The sequence below is a fragment of the Magnolia sinica genome, chromosome 7, assembly GCF_029962835.1.
Source record: "Magnolia sinica isolate HGM2019 chromosome 7, MsV1, whole genome shotgun sequence".
NCBI lineage: Eukaryota > Viridiplantae > Streptophyta > Magnoliopsida > Magnoliales > Magnoliaceae > Magnolia > Magnolia sinica.
Genome location: NC_080579.1, coordinates 22,580,945 through 22,606,668, shown reverse-complemented (window position 1 = coordinate 22,606,668; position 25,724 = coordinate 22,580,945). Strand labels below are relative to the sequence as shown.

At 39.2% G+C, this 25,724-nt stretch overlaps 2 protein-coding genes across 7 annotated transcripts; one reads left to right on the top strand and one right to left on the bottom strand.

Moving 5' to 3' along the window:
* The first annotated feature begins 2,149 nt into the window (after nucleotides 1–2,149).
* Nucleotides 2,150–24,842, top strand: LOC131251204 (pentatricopeptide repeat-containing protein At4g19440, chloroplastic). Of its 6 annotated transcripts, none has more exons than XM_058251785.1 (7): nucleotides 2,150–5,116; nucleotides 5,278–5,361; nucleotides 5,532–5,634; nucleotides 11,744–11,870; nucleotides 15,710–15,845; nucleotides 23,459–23,562; nucleotides 24,471–24,842. In XM_058251785.1, exon 1 carries the CDS (start codon nucleotides 2,358–2,360, stop codon nucleotides 4,971–4,973), a length of 2,616 nt encoding a protein of 871 aa, XP_058107768.1. In that variant the 5' UTR covers nucleotides 2,150–2,357; the 3' UTR covers nucleotides 4,974–5,116; nucleotides 5,278–5,361; nucleotides 5,532–5,634; nucleotides 11,744–11,870; nucleotides 15,710–15,845; nucleotides 23,459–23,562; nucleotides 24,471–24,842. The 6 variants fall into 6 exon arrangements, with proteins under 6 accessions (XP_058107768.1, XP_058107766.1, XP_058107767.1 ...); XM_058251783.1 differs by having other exon boundaries at nucleotides 11,734–11,870; XM_058251784.1 differs by lacking the exon at nucleotides 11,744–11,870.
* Nucleotides 19,417–20,277, bottom strand: LOC131250593 (uncharacterized). Its single transcript, XM_058250881.1, has 2 exons — nucleotides 19,602–20,277; nucleotides 19,417–19,520 (listed from the first exon to the last, which is right to left on the bottom strand). Exons 1-2 carry the CDS (start codon nucleotides 20,275–20,277, stop codon nucleotides 19,417–19,419), a joined length of 780 nt encoding a protein of 259 aa, XP_058106864.1.
* Nucleotides 24,843–25,724: the final 882 nt, after the last annotated feature.

Here is a 25,724-nt window from a genome sequence, read left to right as displayed (position 1 = left end):
TGCATAAGTCTTATATCACTTGGTCGTGGCATCGATGAAGAGTACTTTTGGCAAAGCTCTAACATTTAATGCTAGATAGAAATCTTCTTTGATAGAATCCTGGAATTTAATGCTTAAAGAGAAAGAGAGAGAAACTTGCTTTAACGAGACTCTTGTTTTTTTATATAGTGTACTTTTGATAAATTTCTAGCATTTAATGGTCTCTCAAATGCACGTCTCTAACTCTTCTTTGAAGTTATATACACCACATGTGGCACGACTGCCATGTGATGTCTCCTGAATTATTTGATCTGGGCGCGCTAGATCATGTATAAACAATGTTCTTGATCCGTGAGTATGATTTCGCCCATCATTTAATGCATAGTGCCAACATGTGGCAGCATCTCATTAGTTCACGTTAGTGTGCCAAAAATGGGTATAAGCAGTATACGATTAAATTTCATTGTGTATTCCATTTAAGCTTTAAATTTGCCTCTCTGTTTTTTTTGGCTTATACCTTAAAATTATATAGAAAAATGGATAAATAGGGTAAATAAACCCATACATCATGGTGGCCCCTCAAAGCCCTAGCCTGCGTTGAGCTTGGACAAGGGAGGGCAGTACCAAATCCGTGTTCTATACGTTAGTTTCTCAGCCTCACAATAGGAAATCAGGCAAACGTAAAAACTCATGTGGGCCACATGATAGGCAACAGCATGAATCCCATGCTTACCATTGAAAACTTCTCACAAAAGTTTTGAATTTGGGTGATATTTGTGCCAAGAGTGCATGCTAGTGTTAATAACACTACGGGCAGTTTGGATGACATAAAAGCATCATTGTGGACTCTTAAGGGCCTGTTTGATTTTTATCATTTCACAGTAAATACCGTGGAAATGGCTTATTATTACCATTTCACCTGTTTGAATATTCATGGGAATTTCATTATTGGAAACCGGTTCAAAAGTAGTAGCGGCTATTTTAGAACCCCATCTTGATGTATATGACATATCTGTTCCGTCCATCCACTTTATCACAACATTTTGAGATAAAAAGAAAAATGAGGTTGATCCAAAACTCAATTAGCCCATACCAAAAGAAACAATGGCCTCAGGAAGTTTTTAATGGTAAGTATTTGATTCACATTTTTCTATGGCCTGGTCCACTTGAGCTTTGGATATGCCTCATTATTTTTGTTTATATTATAAATTCATCTGACATAATGGATTAACGGTGTAGATATATGATATGCATCACAGTGGGACCCACAAATATTTCACAATATTTGCCATTTTCTCACCCAAAAAGTAAGCCGCGAAATCAATTATGGGAAGGGTGGGCAACTAAGGAGGGAAATATTTATTACCATTCACGGGACATTTCCACGGGAATTGGAAAATCAAACACGCCCGAAAAGTTCTGGACAGTTGACATTTTCATTATGCTTGTTTCCCATGGTGGGGCCTACCCGAGTTTTGAATCTGCTTGTTTTTTGGAGTCCTTTCTTACTGGAGCTTGAAAATTAATGGTCAGAGTGGATTTCTAACCGGCATCTCTGTGAACCCCACATAGCTTCGATCACAGGAACATACTGTGGCCGTAGTGACCCTTCAATACGATACCGAAAAAGCCGTGGGCCTTACCACGGTTCATGTGTTTTATCATCGTGCAATCTCATTTTTTTAGGGCATGAGCTCAGGCAAATCCAAAGCTCAAGTGGACCACTGTGAAACCTATTGTTGAAACCTTCTTAAAGCCTGTCACGATGTTTATTTACCATCCAACCTATTCATAAAGTCACACAATCCTGAATGAAGGTAAAAAAATAAAAATCACTTTGATCGAAAACTTCTGTGGGCCACAGGAAGTTTTGGACGGTAGGTGTTCAATCCCCGTGGTCTACTTGAGCTATAGATATGCCTCTTTTTTGTACTCATCTTCTAAAATGATCCGGAAAAATGGATGGAAGGCATGGATAAAACACATACATCATGGTAGGGCCCGCGTAGCCTCGACCAGTACCGAGCTTGGTTCTAGAGGGGTCACTACCGAATCCGAAAATGTAGGAGCCATTCCCGTCACTCACCAGCCCAGCCCAGCCCATCGCTGTCCCATCGTCGAATTCAAGCCCATATACTAATAACCCTGAAAACCTTCCCCTAAACCGTTTCCACCCTCCCTCTCGCAGGTTTTGCCGCAACGCGGCCACACTCAAGGCCTTTCAAAGAGAGAGAGAGAGAGAAGAAAGAGAGAGAGACAGAGAGACCCACAACGAAACTCCAATGTCTGCACCACACCTCCCATTCTGCCCTCCCCCAAATCTCTATCCCCACTTTTCTCCCTAACATTCCCAAATATCCCCACAATATTGCCCTCTTATGGACTTCTCAAAACTCCCTTCTGTCAAATCACAAACCAAACTCCTCTCTCTCTCCCGCTCCTTATCCTTCACCCTCCCCTTATCCTGCGCCGCCTCCGTTCTGCCCCAACAACAGAAACAGCAGCAACAGCAGCAACAGCAACAGCAACAGCAACAACAACAGCTACATCAGACCCCACACCTCAAAGACGTAACAGCCCAACTTCTTTCCTCTCCATCTCTAAATGCATCCAAATTGAAACAAATCTTCACCGTTCTTTCGCCTCCTGTTTTTGATTGCATCCTCGCCGAGATCCGACCATCCATAAACCCTAAAACTACCCTGCACTTCTTCTCCTATGCATCCGATCACACCCATTTCAAATTCACTTTAAAATCCTACTCGATTTTGATCCACGCCTTGATCCAATCCAATCTCATCGCCCCTGCTCGATTGCTTCTTATCCGCATCGTGGATCGGAAACTCCTGTTGCACATTGAAAAACGAGATGCCATTCATCTTGAGGTTGCCCGATCGCTCGTTGATACAAACAACAATGGTGACTCGACCGCTGCGATTGATATGTTGATCCATGTTTGCTGTACCCAGTTTAAACAGGCGGCATTTGGATTTGATGTGTTCCGGATGGTGTCGGGCTGCTCTCTGTTTCCATCTTTGAAAACATGTAATTTCCTATTGAATTCGCTCATCGAATCGAATGACTTTGAGAAGAGTTTTGCAGTTTTTGAAATCATGTGTCAAACTGTATCACCGGACATCTACTCCTTTGGGGCTGCCATTAAAGGGTATTGCAAGGGTGGAAAGATTGACAATGCAATTGGATTGTTTTCGAAGATGGAGGAGTTGGGAATTTCACCAAGTGTCATTACGTATAATATCCTAATCGATGGGTTATGCAAGAAAGGTGATTTGGATGCTGCATTTCAATTCAAAGACAAAATGATAAAAAATGGAATAAGCCCAAGTCTTATTACCTATAGTGCTATTATAAATGGCATGGTAAAATTGGAGAGATTTCACAATGTGGGTTGTGTTTTAAATGAGATGTCAGATAAGGGGCTTGAGCCCAATGTGGTAATTTACAATACGTTGATTGGTGGGCACTGTAAAACCGGTGATTTCAGGGCAGCATCGAAGGTATGGGATGAGATGGTGGGTAAAGGGATCGAGGCGAATTCAGTTACTTATAATTCATTTATGCGAGGTTTGTGCAAGTGGGGTCAGATGGAAAAGGCGGAATATGTTTTGGAAGAAATGCTATCAAGTGGTATTAGTCCACACAGCAATGCATTTGATTCAGTTATTTATTGGCAATGCATGGAATCTAAATTGGATTCTGCAGTTAGGCTCTTTAAGGAAATGCTGTTGCGGAATCTGCAGCCGAATGATGCGGTTTTGACGACGTTGGTTGATAGGCTATGTAAGGAAGGGCGATGTCAGGAGGGAATGGAGATTTGGTTTAAGATGTCAGCTAAGGGATTTGCAGTTAATACGGTTACTTCCAATGCTTTGATCCACGGGCTTTGTAAGATGGGGGATATGAAAGAGGCAGTTAAGCTTCTGAAGGAGATGCTAGAGAGGGGGGTGGCGTTGGATTGCGTGACATATAACACGCTCATCTCGGGGTGTTGCAAAGTTGGGAAGGTGGAAGACGGGTTTAAGATGAGGGATGATATGGTTAAACGGGGACTGAAACCGGATAAATTCACTTATAATGCACTTATACATGGGCTGTGTAATTTGGGTAAAATGAAAGAGGCTGTTAGGCTTTGGAATGAGAGCATGAAAGATGGTCTCATGCCTGATGTTTTTACATACAGTGCAATGATTGATGGGTATTGTAAGGCTAATAGACTCGATGAGGCAGAAAAGTTATTCAAGGAATTGGGCATTCGTGGTTTAGAGTCGAACCATGTTGTGTATAACACGCTCATTGGTGGGTACTGTAAAAGTGGGAATATGACGGAGGCTTTGAAGCTTCGTGATGAAATGAGAAGCAAGGGCATTGATCTGAGTGTTGTGACATATTCGTCACTTATAGATGGGACATGCGGTGTCGGTCATATTGAGGAGGCAAAGCGTTTTCTGAATGAAATGAGAAGGGAAGGATTGTTGCCAAATGTTGCGTGTTATACCGCACTGATTCATGGGTATTGTAAGATGCGGCAGATGGATGCAGCAATAGATGTCTTGCAGGAAATGCGTGAGAACGGAATACCTCCAAATAAGATTACTTACACTGTCATAATCGATGGGTATTGTAAAATGGGTGACATGAAAGAATCAATTAAGTTTCTAGATGAGATGTTGGAGAATGGTGTGGCTCCAGATGTTGTCACTTACAATGCCTTGGTTAATGGGTTTTGCAAGGGAGGGAAAATGGAGGAGGCTTTTGAGAAATGTGATCAAATGTCTCAAAGTGGTCATGTTTTGGATGAAATTACATATACTACGTTGGTTCACGGACTGTCAAGTTCTGGGTTTTCAAGGGAAGCTAGTTTGATATCTGAAAACCTTATCAAGCAGAAGTTGGTTCCTCCGCATGTAAAACCATTTTCATCCATTGCTGACCTCTCCAAGCTTGATAAACAGTCTTCAAAGAAAGACAGCTAGAGACGTTGATTGATATGCCAGATTTGATAATATGCTGGTGTTGCTATGTACCCTGACAATAAATCATTTCTGTTTTGGGATGGGCCCTTTGAGTGGGGGTGGAAGTCGATATTGATTAATGACCTCTGAACAAATGCTAACAGGTTAGAATCCATGGGATATGCATGTGGCTTCAAATAGAGTCTTTAGTTGCTTTGTTTAAAGCAGTGATTCTTATTTTATTTATTTTTTTGAAATTGTAATTACTGGGTTCATAAATCCTGTATATTTCATTGATGCCTGCTTCTGGTTTATTCCATTGCAGGCGTTTTATTGGTGAACCATCCATGAGTTGTGCTCAATGAATGTTTTCCAGTTCAAGAAATAACACAATTTCTTCTTAGATAAGGTATTCTATATCTTGCATAGTATCAGTTAATATAATGTGTTCTGTATCTCATTATTATTCTCCATAGCTGCCTTCACCATGCCTACAAAAAATTTGGGTACACACACACGCGGGCACCATGATTTGGTACTCTGTGCTTATACCAGGCGCTTTATTATATTGTATTGCAGATTGAAGTTGGGAATGTTTTGATTGGCACTGATGCCATGCACAGTGGCTAACTAAGGGGCGGTGCATTCAAATAAAAGCTAAATCGCCGTTGGAGATTGAAAGGTAAGAGTGACTGACTACCCATATCAATTTTTTTTTTTGGAAGCATACAGGTAAAGAGTGCATTATCTTAATTGATAATAGTGATCTAATTGTTTTTATTTGAAATTTGTATTTATGAGATTCACCAACATAGTCTATTAACTGGGCAATTGGCTTTTGTGCATTGGTTGATCCCTTCTTTTTTGCCATTGATGAAACTTTTAGCATTATCAATCAGAAGGATCAGTTTTTAGATTTTATGTTGTTGACTGACAGTTTTAACACACAGTTAGACCTATTATCGGTGATAAGACACCCATAGTTCTCCCGGTGAAGAAAGAAATGGTAACATTATGCATTGAGCTTCAATGGTCTCTATTATTCAAGTAGTTATATAATTCTCCAAATGTAATTCATAAGCAATGTATCAACAATTTTTTAGAAAACAGATTGAACTAATAATGCCATTATGGTCCTTAGCACTAAGTTCTGGTATTGATTTTGATGTTTTTTTTAAGGCAACAAAATTTATTGAAAACAAAAACAAAAGAAACAACAGACCGAGACCCTCTTTTCACTTCCTTTGGTGAGCCTATTGGCCACCTCATTGGCGGTCCACGGAATTAAGGACTAGCATTGTGTATCATTTGGATTAGCTCTCTTTATCCACTTTTGGCTACAACGAACCCTCAGATAATTTATATTGGAGGTGTAATCGATGAAAAAAATATATTGGCTGCAGGAGTAAGTTTTATATGTGAGCATGCCAATCCAATGATTCATTTTTTAACTTACATTACTTGAGGAACAAGATTGCTTGTGATAGTTTAGAAATTATAATTAAAGATTTTAAAGGACTTGCAATATAAGATACTTATTTTCTCATGAAAGACCCATGATGCCTCAAAAAGCTCTAGAATGAAATTCTTAATCTTTCAATATAAGATACATGCTGATTTTTTCATGAAAGATCCATGAACACAAAATCTTACCATGGGGGTTGAAGGGACCATTTCCCCAGCTGACAAGTAAAATCCTAGTTAGAACTGCTGATTACCCAGGACAAGCTGAATTGGAAAAACACATGGTTCCGCAGCCTAACGTATTTGCGATGGAGGAAAAAGATCGTTTAGCGTCTTCTCATTCTTCTTGCAGATGATCATCTATTAGGAATGGTCATATTTCTTTTTGTTTTTTAGATTCTTGACGATAAGGATCTTGTTCTCCATAGCTAAACCACACAAAAGCTTGAACTTTGGGGGCACCAAGGCTTTCCACATCTGGGCAAGTGACGAGGGGGACCCCTCCGTATCTGAAAGAGCATGAAAAGTAAAATTAAAAATAAAAATAGAAGAAAAGACTTAGAAGCTCCCATCTTTGGACCTTTCCCAAGCATGGGTATCGTTGTGTAATTTGTATAGCTTCTCAAGTAGAATAGTGAGGAGGCTGGCCATCCCCTCATCATTGAGATTGAGGTGCAGAGTCACATTCCATTCATTGAACTGCCACTAATTGGGCGGCAATCCCTCACTTGAGCTAATCTTCAAAAAAAAAAAAAAATTCACTTGAGCTTCTTTATTGACAACTAGATTGAAGAGGGGGGAAGGGAGACCCATCGATCCACATTTATTACAAATGCTCACCCTATCACCACCCATGGTTCTGATATTGGTACCAGGGGCGTATCTGTATAGATGAAAAATGATAGGATACAATTGTTGTGCAATGGTATCGGCCCATATTAGGCAAAAAAAATTAGCCCAAAGAACTAAGGGATGCTATCTATTTGCTTGTTCCGTCAAAACTCAACCAAAGAATGGGTTTTGATTGAACACAAATCAAGCATGGTTTCTTGAATTAGGGCCCATCACATAAAAATTCAACAAAAGGAAGATGAAATATGAAAAAGAAAAGTAATGATTTACCCTTTTTCTGATTTCTTTTTCCATAATGATCCATTTTGCTTCGGCTCAGATCTTTTGTTTTGAACTCCAACACATGTCTAGATCTAGTCTAAAATGACTTCTAAGCTTACTTCATGGTTGAAATTAAAAAAGAAGAGAGAATCTTAATATATATATATATATATATATATAACAAACTAGAAATAAGAAACAAATTTGAGCCTTTATGGCCATATCGGCCCCGTATCGGTGCCAATACAAACCTGTGTCAGTCAATATGACCCAAAATTTTTTGAGTGGGTCGATTGGCCTTGTATTGCGTATCGTATCTGGTTAATGCAAATATGATACATCCATATTGGTCAATATGATACACATATTCAGATTATGCTATCACTACATTCAACAATGAACCTAATACCAAGGTATTCAATAACAGTAATGGTGGCCATGGCCACCGCCATTACCGTTATGATACGAGCCATAGCAGCCGTTACCGCCTTCTTTTGTTTTTTTAGAAAAAAAGAAAAAAAGAAAAAAAATTGTATTGGCTCATAACACATAACAGTTCCCACAGTTACCATTATGTTACGACCATTACATAACTGTTTTTAATACCTTGCCTGATACCCTATTTAAACGCCTTGTAGATCCTGTGAGCAAAATTCCTATCGCCACCAAAGGAGCGTTTGCCAACCCAAGTAATGTCTCTCTTATCAACTGAGCTTTTGGTCCTAGGAGGGACACTTGGAAAGTGTCCTCCCTGCTAAATCTCTTATTTCCTTTAGATTACAGTTCGGCCAATCTCTGCCATCACTTTGCTAAGAGAGTTCATCTTTTCTTTCCCTCTCCCTGCCCAAATCGATGCCACCATTCTTCTAGGTTTTTGTACTTCCTGCCAATGCTTCACCTTGCTATTCCCTTTTCATAAGAAGTCTATTTGAAGCTAAACAATTTTCCTTGCTGGCAACTTGGATGAGGATAAGTAATAAATCGGGACATTAGCAATAGCTGACTTGATGAGAGCAATCTAACCCCCCCTAGAGACACTTTTTCCATCCCACGTAGGGCTGAAAGTCGAGCGGGTTCAACCAGACCAACCCGACAATGGGTTGGGCTTGTGCAGGATGTATTGGGTTCGGTATTGGGCTTGGGCTATACAAATACCAACCCAATAAAACTTGGGTCGGGCTCAGGTTGAGGTCTCGGATTGCCCGACCCAACCCGAACCCAATCAATATATAATTTACTTGTAAATTATAATTGAGTGTTGATCGTCTATGTTAAAGGCACAAGAAATTCCAGTGCCGTCGGTTTTCATTGGTCCACGTCATTTCCGATGATTCAAGCTAACAAGATACATCAAATTTCTCTCTCCCAAATAGATTCTGTGCTACACAATACAACTTTTTAAGTAGTTGTTTTATATTTTAGCTTGTTTGTTTAGAAAAAGTGAAGTTCTTTACGATAAATAACGACATATATAATTAATAAAATCATAGGTACAAAAAATAAGATGTGTATTGAAAATATATGGACTAATGTAATAACGAAAATATTAGTATGTATCAACCCGACCAACCCAATCAACCTGACCGAGCCTGCTTGGGTTGGGCTTGGGCTGAGAATTCCTAACCCGAGGTTGGGTTGGGTTGGATTAGGGTTAAGGTATAGGAACCTTGGGTTGGGCTAGGGTTGAGCACCAACCCGACCCAACCTACCCGACTTTCAGCCCTAATCCCACGAGCCTTTTTTCCTATCTTTTCAATAACCAAGTCCCAAAATGCTTGAGCAGAGGAATTGCCTCCAAGTAGGAGGCCAAGATATTTAGTTGGGAGATTGACCTTATTGAATCCCATACGATTCACCAAGCCTTGAATGATATCATTAAAAATTGCCCCGCCTGCTATAGAGCTTTTTGGTTTTCCAAAATCGAGACAAAGATCTGATACATCTTCATAACATCAAAAAACACCTTTAAGGTTGTTCTCTTGCTCAAGTGACGCTCCACAGAATATGGGGTCATTTGTGAATTGAAGTTGAGAAATGGATACCACAAGTGATCCAACTGTTTATCCACTAATTCATCTTAGATGGGAAGCTCCTCGAGAAGCAAAGCTAGACTTTTAACAACAATAGTGAACAAAAATGGGTATAGAGGATCACCTATGAACTGAGGGTGAGAAATGAATACTGTTAATAAATGTGATATGGGCCTATGCGGGCCCATTTAGGCAGATTATTGTGCTTTTAGTGGTCTAGGACATGTTGGGGATTTTTGGTTTTGTTACTTAAGGGTTTTATTGTGATTATTGAAGTTTATTAATATAGGAGGGGGCTTGAACCCTAATTCACCCCCCTATTCTCTCTATCTCTCTTCTCCATTATTCTCTCTTTCTACTCTTTTACATGGTATCAGAGCTACATTGGTTTTGATCCAACCTTTCTCCAAATCTTCTCTTATTTCATCCTTTCTTCTTTTCTTTTATCTCTTGGTGTCTCATATCTTGCTTGTGCTGAAAACTTCTTAATAAACCTAGGGTTTTTTGTTGTTTCTTTTGTGTCAGATCTTTTTTAATAGTTCGTGCGTGCATGGGTGAATGAAGACAAAAGCTTCTTGAATTATATCACCTCACATGTGATTATTGCAAACATGTGGGTTGTTTACCAGTGTTAGACGTTGTGTTTGCGATCATATTTGTTCGTGGCTAGTTGGAAGTAGTGGGCGTGTGGGTAGATTTCTTTATCGAAGGTGACGTGCGGATTGTGTGAATTTTACAAGTATGGTGCTCCTCGATTGTGCAGGTCAGCTCGCGTTTGTGCTAGTGAGGTGCTCTCTCTCTCTCTCTCTCTCTCTCTCTCTCTCTCTCTCTCTCTCTCTCTCTCTCTCTCTCTCTCGTCATGCAGATAAAAAGTGATGGAAAATATGGATTTATAAACTCATCTGACTTTTTAGGAGCTCAGATAAGCTCTAAGTTAAATGGGATAAATTATTTACAATGGTCTAAGTCAATTCAAGTATTTTTCATGGCCAAGTGAAAATTAAAATATCTAACCATAGAGAAACCTAATGAAGACTCCAGTACTTATGACCAATGGATCTAGGAAAATACCCAAATAATGACCTGGTTATAGTATGGAACCTTCCATAAGTGCCAATGTCATGTTTCTGGATTCGACAAAGGAAATGTGGCATGCATTGCAAGAGATATATTCTTCTGGAAAAAACATCTCTTGCACTTATTACTTATATGAAGAAAATTTCGAGCTCAATAAGGAGAAATCATTAGGTGAATGCTATTCTAAACTCAAAGGAATGTGGGAAGAGTTGAATATGTATCAGCCTTTGACTACCGACTTGGAGAAGTTACGTCAGCAATGTGAAAATTTTTGTGTGGCAAGTTCGTATTAGGTTTGAAACGTGAGTATGAACTAGTTTGTGCACAAATTTTGGGTGCAAAGATGTGTCATCCTTAAACGAAGTGTATGCTTGCTTCCAACGTGTCTTTGGGCTCTACGAATGGAGTCAATGATAGCTCGGTTCTCACATCATTCTCTGGTTGGGGCCGCAATGGCAGCCGTGGTGGAAGAGTTGTTCATGGAAACATGGGAGGTGGCCATGATAGAGGTTGCAAACCTAAAAAGTGCACATATTGTGGCTCCCCAATCATTCTGTTGAAAATTGTTGGACTTCCATGGGCAGCTTGCATGGACTAATCAAGCTTCCCATATTGGAGAGAGTAGTGGGCCTCCTCTAGCGAACTCTACATCTAAGGCTCCACAACCACATACGATTGATGAAATAATTACTTTGACTCAAGAAGAATATTCCAAGTTGCTGAGCAATCTACAAAATCAGTCTGCTTCTATTACTGCAGCCACTTCCAACTCTACGACTACATTTGTGACTTCAGGTATTAGTATTACTTGTTTAGGATCCAAGTCTTTGACTCGATAGGTCATTGACTCCGGAGCATCTGACTATATGACAGGTGAGTCTAGTGTCCTCTTGTCCACTAATGGCTCATTAATAGGTTCACTTATCACTTTGGCAAATAGTACTTAATCGAAAGTATGTGGAATGGGTACCGTTCAGACAAATTCTCTTTCATTATCATTTGTTCCGTTTGTTCTAAAATTTTCTTTTAGCCTTTCGTTCATTAGCAAACTTACAAAATCCCTTAATTGTTGTGTCACCTTCTTATCCTTCATACAGTATTTTCTAGGACCTAAAGATGAAGATGAAGATTGGTGGTGGACATGGGCATGATGGACTGTACTACCTTGACCGTGATGTCACAGGTGCAACAGCGCAAAGAGATATCTCAGCTTATCAGTGGCACTGCCCTCTCGGTCAGCCATCATTAAAGATTCCTGGACTAAGACATCTTAAATTTTGCCAGGCAAAAAACTCCAGACTGCGGCCACTACCGGGCAATCAAGAAACAGATTGGAGCCTGTTTCCTCATCTGCTTGGCACATGATACACTAGTTAGGGAGGGAGATACCACACTGCAACTTGTTGACGGTCAGGACTTTCTGTCTAATCATGAGCCATAAGAAAGTTGAGACTCTGGGGGGAACAAACATACTCCTAAGAGGGGTAGCAAACTTGACTGTTTCTTTGTTTACCGTGCAATGATAAAAGGACTTAACTGAGAATTTACGTGATGATTCCTTTTCTAAACTCTCTCATCTGATGCCAAATGAGACAAACGGACTCCCTCAAGCATGCTTAGAAGGGATTGGAAATCCTCCTTTTCCTCTTCCTTCAGATTTCTTCTGAGAACAATGTTCCATATTACTCTTTCCCCAATTATGTTCGATCACTCTTTCAAGGCGATGTGTCATTCTCTGACCAAACTATAGATCATAGGAAATCTGACCTTTAAAGGACAGTCCCATATATCTCCTATTCATTCTCAAATGCCCATCAAAAGTTGCGGCTAAGATTAAATCTGTGCAGAAAAGGTTTATGGGGAATGATATGGATGAGGCTCATAAATACCATTTGCTGGCATGGAAGGATTTTTGTAAAGCCTGTAAGATTTGGTGGTCATGGGTTCAAGCAAGTTAAGCTTATTGATTCTGCTTCATTGGGGAAGTGGTGGTGGAGAATGGGAAGCGGTGAGGATTTGATCATGAGGGATGTTTTGATTGCAAAATCTAGTTTGGCTGACAATGGATGGATGTTGGATGTGCTGATCATAGATTAGCTCAGCTATTCAGAGAGTTGTGTCGTCAATCTGCGGTATTTTCTTCAGTCATGCTAGATTCATACTGGGAGAGGGAGCCAAAGTGTGGTTCCAGGAGTACCGATGGTGCTCAGAGGTCTTTTGTATTGGGTTCAAACTTCAAACAAAGGGGGAACTATAAACACGTGCTTTTGGCATATCTGGGGCAAGACTGTAGTGCTTGTTGTTCAGACGACTTGAAGGATGCAAGATCCTGCTGTTATTGCTGTTGTTGGCTCTGTTGGAAGAGACTCATATCCCCCACTGAGGTGTTGATATGTTATTTGGGAGTTTGATACCAAGGGTAGATTATCATTGAGGTCTCTTTCCCTTTGCTTTATTTGGATCTTCACATCCCCCAGAGGTTTCTTATCTAAAATATGGAAATGCACAATTCCTCTGAAGGTTAATGCTTTCATCTGGATTACTGTTTTTAATAAGGCTCTCACCCTCGATCATATTAAGAGTTGAGAGCTGACATTACCTAATAAATGTGCATTGTGCCAGGAAGAGGAAGGGACTGCATTTATTTTTTGAAAAATAGACTGGTAGTCAATTATCTCTTACACAGTTAGACTTCCAATTTAAGCATTAACTGTATGTGATGCAAAAGCCCTTCCATCAGCCTTGACACTATTTGGAAGAGTTATGCTGAAACCACTTCTAGGAATCAAGTCAGAAGATCATTATACACAAATGTTCCTAGTGTTTATTTGGAATATTTTCTACATTTGGTTGTCCCAAAGATATCTGTTTTGATTTATTTATTAATTATTATTATTTTTTTACACACACTCATGCTAGTGGAATTTCACCACCTATGGGTACTCGAACCCTTGACTGGATGCTGAAACTCCTGAGAGTCTACCACCCGAGCAAGAGTAAGGACCCATATCTGATTTGATTTTGAATCAGAGGAAGACCATTAGGATGTGAAGGAATTTCTTAAGCTTGCTACCTCTATGATACCTTATGTTACATGTCAACATTGATTCATGGTTTTATGACTCTGATGTGACTCGTCTGAGTTGAGTTGGACTGAGTAAGCACCGATCTGGTTCGATACCCTGAGTCAACTCTGGCTTGGGCAAGTCAGGCCAGTTCAGCCCTGACTCAGGTGGGTCCTGACTTGACTCAGGAGTCAGGACCCAACGAGTTGGTCCAAGTCCCCAAGTCTTTTAACCATGCATTGACTAGAGGAATTCATCATGCTGATTAAAGCTGTGGTTTGATGCTCTTAAGAATTGAATTGCAATAACTATACAATAAAGAGAAATGACCAAATTTCAAACATTAAGTATTCATATTGAGGGACTAAGGCCAACTTGTCAATCAAATTACTTGGTGTTGCTTGTGATTAACCTATCACACATGAGTCATGACTTAAGTCTAACTATAAAAGTAACATGATTTCTGGCCCATGCATGTAATATACATGCTACCCTTGTACATGTATGTGTCATCGGTGCACTCTCACACAGTCATGTGTTTTATTTATCACAAGTTCATTTAGGGGTGTTTGGTTTTCCAATTACAACGGTAAATGGCTGGAAATGGGTATTGATTAATTACTTTTGTAATTGTTTGGTGACATTACCTACATTTGACTGCAATGATTAGTTTGCTGCCATCATTTGTTTCACCCCGAAATCGCTATAAAAATGGTAGTTTTATGATTTAAAAATGTAATAATTACAATTTCCTTTACCTATTTCTTTTACAACTATATTTGACTCTCAATTTATGAGCCGTAATTATTGTTTAAACAAACACCTTGAAATGATAGTGATGGCTCATCTACTTTGTATTATTGTTGTAATTGGAAAACCAAACATGCCCTGATAGACTTTAAGAAATTCCCCCAGGCAATTAAATTTGGTGAATGAACTATTAAAGAGGTTGTGTGTTCATGCGAACATGTGTACTTACTGTTCATGTGTGTATGGTGGTGTTTTAGTTGGTTTTTAATGCTTAAGGGCATTTCTGTCCTTTTACTCATTTTTTTAAATTAGTGAAGTTGTGATTATGGTTGTTAGACGCTAATCTCCTCTTGTTCGTCTCACATGGTTTGCCCTCTCTTCTCAATTTTCCTTTTCATTCTTTTGAATGTATACACCCATTCATACGAATGCACATGCACACATTGCCCACCTTCATCTTTTCCAAGGTCATCTTCTTCTCTCTGACTAATAAATGAAGGGGAAGGGCCTACACTGAGTGAAGGCAAGTTTGAATTACCCTTGATTTCATCACGTGATGAAATCAATGTTGTCTCTCCTATTCTCTATGTAAACTCATGTGAAATAGGGGAATCAATGAAAATAAAGAAAAGTGAAAGGAAGAAGAGAGGAGAAAAGAGTGGATCGACTACAGTGGATGCCCCCTTCACATGTCATCACCTCTTATGTTTTATTAGGGCTTTCACTTAAAATGCTAAAATTACAAAAGTAACCTCCTTGCTTAAGTAAAGGACTTCTCCTATGGGCCTAAAAACTGCCCAAACATATACAATAAACCCAACAACCCATAAAGACCAACCTTATGACCATTTAACATTCGAACACTCTCCTCCAAGATGGAGCATAGATATCATGCGTGTCTAGCTTGGATATAAGCTTTTTTAACTAAGACTTCCCCTAGTGCTTTGGTGAACAAATTTGTAACATAATCATAGGATGAAATATATAAGTAGTTTAGATTTCCTTCTTAAATATCTTGTCCTGGATGAAATGGCAGTCGACCTCTATATGCTTTGTTCTCTCATGGAACACTGGATTGTTGATAATATGTATAACAACTTAATTATCGCAATGTAAAGGCACTAGAACTTGAACTACAAACCCCAATTCTTCAAGAAGAGATTTTAGTTAAACAAATTCACAATTTATGTGTGCCATTGATCTATATTCCGCTTCAACACTCGACCTAACCACCACATTCTGCTTCTTGCTTTTCCAGGGAACCATATTATCACCAAGGAAGGTGCAGTAACTTGTAGTGGACCGCCTATCATACCTCGACCCTGCATAATCTGTATCTATATAACCTACTACCCGGAGATGCCTATGATATTTGTACAAGATACCTTTCTGAGGTGCACACTCATAACTACAACTATATATGGAGATTTGGGACTATGCATAAACCGACTGATCATGCTGACAGAAAAGGCAATGTCGGTCTAGTAGTGGTCAAATAGATGAGTTTGCCAATTAGTCTTTTGTACACACTAGGATCTACCAATAACTCTCATTCTTCAAGTTCAAGTGTGAAATGAGGTCCATTGGTGTATCTGCAAGCAGTGTTCAAAATATCGGTATCGCATTACGCATTGCACCTGTAGGATACATATACGTATCGGTTATCGCATAGGATATATCGTTTGTATCGGGTAATTTATCGCACTTTTGGGGAAACATTGAGAAAATGGTTGAATTTTTCAATGAAACTTCAGGGATTGTAGAAAAAAAAAAAACCATAAAACACTCTTTTAAATCATAATATCTCAAAAAAGAAGTGCAAATAATAAGTTTCTTTTCTATGGGGTCCTAAGCTGTGCATTGTCTGACTAAACTAATTGAACTATGTTCAAATTAAATGCATAACGTTTAGTGTGTATGTGATGATCATTTCATCAAACACTCCTAAATACTTCGAAATTAATCTCAATCGACAGTTGGTTGAAGGGCAATTTCGAAAAAAAAAAATATTTTTTTTATTAATTTTAATTAAAAATTAATTTTTACTTTCCGAAAATTGACAAGGACTTAAAAAATCAGTAGATCAGCCCTCATACATGCTTGATTTCATGTTTGGAGTGCAACATTGCAAGCAATTTGGGAGAAATTAGGAAAATTTTGAATTTTTCCAAATCAGACCACCTACACTCAAATTTTAAAATTAGAGTGTATGTGATGACCATTTCATCAAATACTCCTAAATACTTCGAAATTAGTCTTAATTGACAGTTGGTTGAAGGAAATTTTTGAAAAAAACATAAAGAACATGAAGAAGCTATGGATATCAAAATCAAAGCTCCAACTCTATGATTTTTCGTGCAAAACATGAACCAATGGATTTTTAACTATTTGACACTGCTTTAATATATTTTCAACAAAAAAAAAATGGATCGGAAATTGAAAATGCTTATCGGATCGAACATGTGGGATATATCGGCACTACTTGTGCATTTCGTATTGCATAGGTGGGATACAAGATATCGTGGGATATATCAACCGATATCGTCGATATTTAAAACATTGTCTGTAGGTTTGGCACTTAGCATACATGCCTCTTTCAATAAGTCACAAATATATTTCCTTTGGTGTAAATTTATTCCAGCTTTGGATCTCACCACTTCAATGCCCATAAAATATCGAAGAAAACCAAAATCTTTGCTTTGAAATTGAGAGTGCAGATACAACTTCAATTTATCAATACCCTCCAAGTCATCACCAATCACTATAATGTCCTCCACATAAAAAAAGGCAAGTACAATATAACCAAATGTAGTATGCCTCGATAAAATTGAATGATCTGCTATGCTCCTCTTCAACTCGTACAATATCACTACACTATTGAATTTCTCAAACCATGCTCTTGGTAACTGTTCGGCCCATGTATAAACTTATTTAATTCCCACACTTTGGAAGACTTCCCCTAAGAAACGTACTCAGGAGGTTACTCCATATAGACCTCTTCGTAAAAGTCTTTGTGCTGAAAGGCATTCTTCAGATCTAGCTTAAAAGGGAGCCAATCACGATTTGCAGCTATTAGATATGACAACTCGAATTGAATTGAACTTAGCTACCGCTGAAGAAGTATCCAAATAATCTACTCCATAAACTTGGGTGTACCCCTTGGAAGCCAATTTGGCATTGTAACGATCAATTGATCCATCAGGCAGAAATTTTACAGTGTAAACCCATCTATATTTAACCGGTGTCTTACCTAATGGAAGATCAATTAACCCACATGTATCATTGGAATACATGGCATTCATCTCCTCATCTATAGCCCTTTCCTATTTTCATCCAACAATGCATCCTAAACTGACTTGGGATAGAAACAACAAACAAAGCGAGGGCAAGCTTCTAATAATTTGTAGATAAATGGTTAAAGGAAACAGAATTGGAAATTAGATGTGAAACACAGGAATGTACCTTTATAAACCATAATAGGTAGATCATTGACTACCTTGGTAGACTCAGGAGTGAGAACCTCATTAGGTGCAGTAGTTAATGGTGTGAAGTGAGAGGGAATAGTCTATAAGACTTGGTCTTTTTCTCTTTTCCTATAATATGTTTGTGTGAATTTTTTTTGAGGTGGTGGCTCTTCAACGACAGTACCTGGTGGAAATACAGTAGGTAAAGGAACTTCCACAGGAGTGACTTTGGTAACATGTTTAGTTTTAACATATAATGGGATATTCTAAAAAAGGTAATGTCAGTTGTCACAAAATGCTTTTTAAATGAAGGACAATAGCATCACTAACCCTTTTTTAGTGCAAGGGCATCATAGAAAAGTACATTTAACAGAGCAAGGTGCAAGTTTATCTTGACCTGACCCAAACAGACTAACAAAACAGGTACAACCAAACACTTTGGGAGGAATAGAAAATACTAACCGCAAGAAGCAACAACAAGAATGGTGTTTTTCCATCCAAAACTGACGATAACATCATTTTATCAATTGACATGCGATAAGAACTGCATCACCATAGAAAGACTGTGGAACATTCATTTTTTATTTTTTTTTCAAGGGTAACGGGAAATATATTGAAAATAAAAGAAGAACAGGGAGGAAAGAACAAAATCTGCTGAGATAGCAGACAGCCCTAACAGCCTAGAAAATGAAGGTCATAATCCTTCAGACAATTTACATTGACCACCCATTCGAAAATTAGGCTTTTGGCCCTGGAGCAAACAACTTCTACGGAGGAGACTTGTCAGTAAAGCATTTGTCGTTCCTTTCTTCCCAAACGGACCACCAAATAGCAAGGATTGCCAATCTCCAAACACACGTTCTGTTTTTTCTTAGCTTGAACCCAGGCCATGACGACAGGAGGTTAAGGGTAGAGTTAGGAATACACCAACTGATTTTGAAACGTTTACAGAAATCCGACCAAACTTGAGTGATAAACGAGCAATGAACGAGTAAATGGTCCACCGTTTCTTCTTCTTTCATGCAGCACAGACAGACATTGATGATTTGCATTCCCCTTTTTCTAAGGTTGTCGATCGTAAGAATTCTATTCTTACCAACCAACCAACCAAAACAGATGATTTTAGGGGGAGCAGAGTACTTCCAGATGAAGGGGGAAGAGGGAGCAGCTGGATTGAGATTGGGGAGGAGTTGGGAATAGAAGGATCTGACCGTGAACATGCTGGATTTATTGCGCGTCCAGTTGAGACTATCTGGAGAGGACTGATCAGGCTTGGATTTAGAGATGCAGTCGAGAAGGTCCACAAATTCGATAAGCTCCCAGTCATGAAGATTTCTAATACATTTCACATCCCACATAATGTTTGCAGCCGAAACTGTAAAACAATCAGCGATGGGGATGTTCTTGTCTGGGGCGAGGCAGAAAATGTTCGGGTAGCGGAATTTCAGCAGCTCTTCACCCACCCAAAGGTCTTCCCAAAAACGAATGGAAACTTTATTGCCTAGCTCATAGCTGATACTCTCAAGGACAGCCTGTTTTGACCAAGGATCCCCTTCCATAGGAAAGAAGCCCTGTAGGCTGAGGAATCTTTTGTCCACCACCCACCTGGAGAAGCACCGTATTTACCTTTGATGATTGTGTTCCAAAGAGCACCACCTTCAGCTCCCAATCTCTAGGTCCACTTACCGAGAAGGGCCTGGTTCATAATTTTCAAAATTTTGACACTAGCTCCTCCCTCTTGGAAGTGTTTGCAGACCTCTTTCCAGTCTAAAAGGTGTAGCTTCTTCTGATTTTCCTTCCCGCACCACAAGAAGTCGCGTCTTAGCTTATCAATGGACAGGAGCACAGAAGAGGGGCATCTGAACAGGGACATGTAGTATAAAGGGAGGTTGGACAGGTCTGCCTTGATGAGGGTTAGACGGCCTCCCAACAATAGGTAACGGCACTTCCATCTGGCGAGGTATTTCTGAAATTTACCAACTATTTTATCCCACATCGATTTCGTGGGAGGGCCTATAGCAAGGGGGAGCCCCACGAAAGAAGGGAAGGAAGCCGAAGGACAGCCGAGGGTGTCTGCATAGTTGGATATTTCAGCTTCCGACAGGTTGACTCCAAACAGCTTTGACTTAGCCAGGTTGATTCTCAGACCTGAGACGGCCTCGAAGCAGCGTAACGCTGTGCACAGGTTGTCAATGAAGACCGAGGAAGCTTCGGAAAGGATAAGGGTATTGTCGGCAAACTGGATGCCTATTATCGCGCTCAACCACCCATTTGTTGAGGTGTGCAAGTACAAGGTCTGATGAGTAATATCCTGACTTTGTAAATAGTTATGAAAAAAATCCCAAGACAAATTCCAAAGCATTATTAGATCTAAACACACAAATTTGCACCAAATCGAGTTTTTATTTCACTATGAAAAATTTAAAATATACAAAAGATTTCTGACCAATGTTTCATAAGATATAAAAAGGACAAAGTACTAGTAACTTACAAACTAAGGACTCGAGCTACTCCTCATACATTACAATAAACTAGTTTAAATGAGATATCAATCCTTTCATCAACCCTACAAGGAAAATGAACTATATGATGTTTACTCAACCAGCACGTTTTGCATTCCAAACTAGATACCTTAGGAAATGATGGAACAAGAGTTTGTAGTTTCTGGATAGATGATGGCCCAAACAATGACTCCACTGAATTGTAGCCTGCAGGACCCTCGGGAAGCATCGCAACATCTACGAATTCCCTCTCCAAATAGTGTAGACCTTCCGCTCACAACCTCTATCAATCGTCTTGCCCATTTGAGGTCTTGAAAAACACAATAAGAAGAAAAGAAGATGACATAACAATTTAGAGATTTTGTTAGTTTACTTAAAAGAAATTTTGGGGCATACAAGGCAGATGATAAGGACACAAACGCATTAGGCTAGGTAGTATCAAGTCCAACAATGTTAGATGAGATAATATATGCTAAAATAACAAATATATTTGATGAAACACGATCAATGGAAGAAAAAGAGCTACGGTTACTAGATATATAATTTGACGCCCCAAAATTGATGTCCAAGGGGAAGGATGAGATGACAGAACACGCTTTATCTGATTGGTTCAAAGTGGTTGTAGAGGTGGAAGGTACATTGTTGGATGTAGAGCCACTAGAAGAGAGGAACTGCACATTCTTCTCATGATAATTTGACATTAAGTTGATCACCAGTGACATTAGATGAAGTGGAAGTAGCGATTCTACCATCAGCAGAAACATTATCAACCATGTGCTTGGTTGGCCCTAGGATGCTTCCCATGAAGATCCCAATTAAAGTTATCGAGTGATTAATCAGGCCACAGTGAATGCATACATGATCTCCTCTACCACCATGACCACCTCTACATCCCCCTAGCACCCTACCACGACTAGTTCGTCCACCACAACTTCCACACAAACCAATGTAACCAGATAAGCTAGCCTTATCAAAAGCATTAATGTGAGCATTGTCAAAGCCATTTGTAATAGCAACTCTCTGAAGTCTAGCATAAGTGGTGCATTTTCAAAGGACTAATGCACCACTCAAAATTTGATCTTTAGTAGACTGATATTCTTTTGGCAAGTTGGAGAAGAGTTTCACAACTTCCGTATCTTCCAACTGCTTCTTCATAAGATTTACATTTGAAGTAACAGGTTGATATATTGATGGTCTTTTCACATGCTAGTTAGCTTGGCCAAATACTCGCCAGGAGACTTCATCCTCCTCATACAGGCTACAACTGATGCACCCGAGAGAGATTCTATGATGAGGAGTGCATCTTTTTCACAGTATCCTAAAGGTCCTTCTTGGTAATTGAGAACATCCTTTGCAGTATTCTCCTCGTACAACTTATACACCTGAGAGACTGTTATGAGTAGTATATCTTTTTCACAATATCCCAAACATCCTTCACAGTATTCAAGAACACCAAGTTGGAACTCACTTTGGGTTCCATATTATTCCAAAACTAAGATCTAATGTGAGCATCATCATGCATCCACTGTTTATACTCTGGTTTAGATTCCATGTGGAATTGATCCTTCTCTCAAGCTAAAAGAAACACCTCAATGGATTTAGCCTAGAGTAGATACTTTTTCCCATTCAGTTTCACTGATATTCTTGATGCATTAAGTGAAGATCCAGGTATTTCTCCTAGTGATGAGGGACCAATAACAACACTGTTGGGCTTCATAACCACCTTGTAACTAATTTAATTCAACTTACATGGAAACACTGACCTATGATCAGATTTGCACACAATTATACGCTACAACAATACCACAGAAATTTCCAGCCCTTTATCATCTAGGATCCACTTCATCATCATTCATATGTGTCAACCCCATCTTACGTACAACAAAAATCTACCAAAAAACTACCCCCAACACAAAATAACAGAAGAAAATCAATTTAAATATCACCTTTGTGAGAAATTCAGCAAGCCTTCATCTTCATGCCAAGGCTCCAATCAAAATTTTTTGTTTGATGATTAAAAAAAAAAAAAAAACATTTTGTTTTCTGCAATAAAAACAAGGAGACACTCTTCCCTTAAGGTCCAATCAGCACACGGGTTTTGGGGTTTTGAATGGAGGAGATTTTGGACCTGAATCACACACAGATGTACTCTGATACCATGTTAACTCATGTGAAATAGAGGAATCAATGAAAATAGAGAAGAGAAAAGTGAAAGGAAGAAAAGAGTGGATCCACCCCTCCCAAGTTCTCACCTCTAGTGTTTTATTAGGGCTTTCGCTTAAAAAATAGTAAAATTACAAAGTACCCTCCTTGCTTAAGTAATGTAAAGGACTTCTCCTACGGGCCTAAATACTACCCAAACATAGACAATAAGCCCAACAGCCCATAAAGACCAACCCTATGACCATTTAACATTCTAACACTATTGGCACCAATATGCATTCTCATTCATGCATCCTGTTGGGAAATGGATTTTGCTGTTCGTTTCTGATATTTGTAGTTATACAGGTTGTAACATGGACAACAAACAGTTTTAGATCACGATTAAATGTTTTGGGTCTGCACTACTACATGCACATTTACAGTTTCCTCGATAGTGGTGACTCAGCTGCCATACGCTCGACATACATCTACGTCAATCTAGACAATCAGGTTGTGAGCTCAATGTCAATGGAGCCTCAGAATCCCAAAATCATGCTGATCTGATCTCAGCTATTGACTCTGGACTGTTGATCATTTTCTTTCTAACGGCCCATCTGATGGCTACCAATTTAGATGGTAAGGATTGTCCAATGAGTGTGATATTGGAGATGTTGTCCATTCAGATTTTGTGCTCATGATTTGGATAGTCCAGATTGACATACGTGTAGACCAAACTTATGGTGGATGCATCACAAATATTTAAGAAATGGTGGAAATTCACATGTATTCTAGCTTGATGGTGGAAACTCCTCTACTAGCTGAGGATGGTCTTGGTTTGGATCAAAAGAAATTCTGAAGTTCCTAGCAACTTACATTGAAATACTCTGTTATATTTTACAGGCTGAATTAAAGCAAGTGCGGCACTTGGTAGCCAACATATCATGCATTGATACAGATCTCAATCGTTGATGCTGTCCACCAAGAGGATGTTAACAGCACTGGTAGTGAGTTCCAATGTTTTAAATATTGTCATCACACAGTTTCTCACCTTCAAAGATTGGAAATATCACGGTATCACGTAAATTTTTACAATGTTTAATAATAATAAAAAAAATCACAATTTTTGAACCTTTGGGGTTCCACTTTTTGAAATCCCTCTTCCATCACAATTTCTCCACCAAATCCATGTTTTAATGCAAGGCAACTCACATGGAGTTTACAAGACATCAACAAAGGAAATACCCAAAAAATTTGGGCAAAAAACATTTTTTTTTTCCCCTTGCCCTGATTTATGCTGGTTTTGGTCAAGACTTGCAAAAAATCACTAGTTTCAATCGTAACTTTGCACTAAAAGTGCGCTAATATATCATGATAGTTTCAGTACAGTGATATATCAACAAATATCGACAATTTGTCATTGATATGATGTGAATGTTCAACTAATGTGGAGTTTTGTTTCCACATTGTCGATGGTTAGAATACTGATGAGTTGTCTCCTCTGTTGCCATATATGGAGAGGAAGAGCACAGGACTGAATTTTAGTTGATTTTTGGACAAAAGCACAATATGAATCCACCAAAAAAAAGGAGTGACTCATCCACCATACGCACAGTATGTGTACATCAATCCAGATCGTCTAACTAGTGTAGTTCTGATTGCTTGATCCTGATATCCATTTTGGTGGTTATCAACTTAGCAGTCCAAATTTGATGGTAAATCAAATGGTTAAGATTGTTCATCCAGTGTTATCTTTGGGCTTGCTCCATCCATAATGGGGCCCATGATTTGGATGGCATGGATTGACCTTCATGTACGCCGAGTGTACATTAGACAAGTCTCACTCCCACCATTAAGCAAATGGCTATGAATGCTGCATCTAACCCTTGATTTAACATATGATTACCTTTTGCAGGCCAACCATATGCATTGTTTTCAGAATGAGGAGGAATAAAGCATGAGAGAGCAAGTCTGCAACTGAAGATCCAGATGTAAAGGGGGGCCTGGTATGGCCCCTAGGGAAGGAGTCTTTTGGAGATAGGTTCGGCTTTTTTGGTGTTTGGCACACCAAATATAAATAACAAGGTTCAGTGCTGAGGCTGAAGCTAAAAAGTGCAGATTGATTTCCAATTACATGGTAAATGCCTGCAAATGGGCTATTATTACTTCTCAAATTTGTTTGGTTGAAGGAGGATTTCTGTCTCAAAATATGTGTAAATCTTAGAGAAATTGACCACTGTAGATGCAACTTTTTATCCAGTTTCTTTTCTGAAGAGTCCAAAACTTACCTTCCCAACTTAGACGTTGGACGTATAGACGAGCATTTGAGGACCAAAATACCCTAAGTGCTGACGCTCCTTGAACTTCGAGTTGTACGAACGGTACAAAAGAGATCAAAGTTACATAGGCCCCATAATTATCGGGTCTTTGTGACCTTATGAATAGATTGGATGGAAAATAAACATTATGGTGGGCCCTTACGAAATTTTTAACAGTGAAAATCAATTTCCTCGCTGCTATTTGTGGTGTGGTCCAATTGATCCAAACCAGTTGATCTTTGGATATGATTTATTTATTTTTTTGATAATGCTCTGAAATGATCTCGAAATATGGATGAACGTTGTGGATATAATAAATACGTAACTGTGGGCCCATGTAACTTTGATCTCTTTTGAACCGATCGTGCAACTCGGAGTTCAAGGAGCGTCAGCGCACACCAGGGAAACGGATTGGCTACTCCCCCTGCCACCTGTCATTGGTTGTTGGTCGGTGCTCTATGGGCCCCACCATGATATAGAGCACCCCCACCATGATGTATGTGTTTCATCCATCTATTTTGTAGATCATTTTATGGTATAAAGGAAAAAATGAGGTATATCTCAATTTCAAGTGGACCACAATACAGGAAACAATGTTGAATGAACATTGACCATTAAAAATGTTTTGGGGCATAAAAATTTTGGATCAAGATGATATTTACTTTTTCCCTTCGTTTGGGTCTTTATGACCTAATCAACATATTGGATGTCAAATAAACAGTACAGTGGGTGATGAGGACATCATGCACATGCATGCCACCCCCTACGTTGTACGCAAGGAGGAGGGCCCCATCGTCGATCTGGATCGATGACGATGTCCAAGGAGGGCCTCCTAGTTAGAAGATGGACTT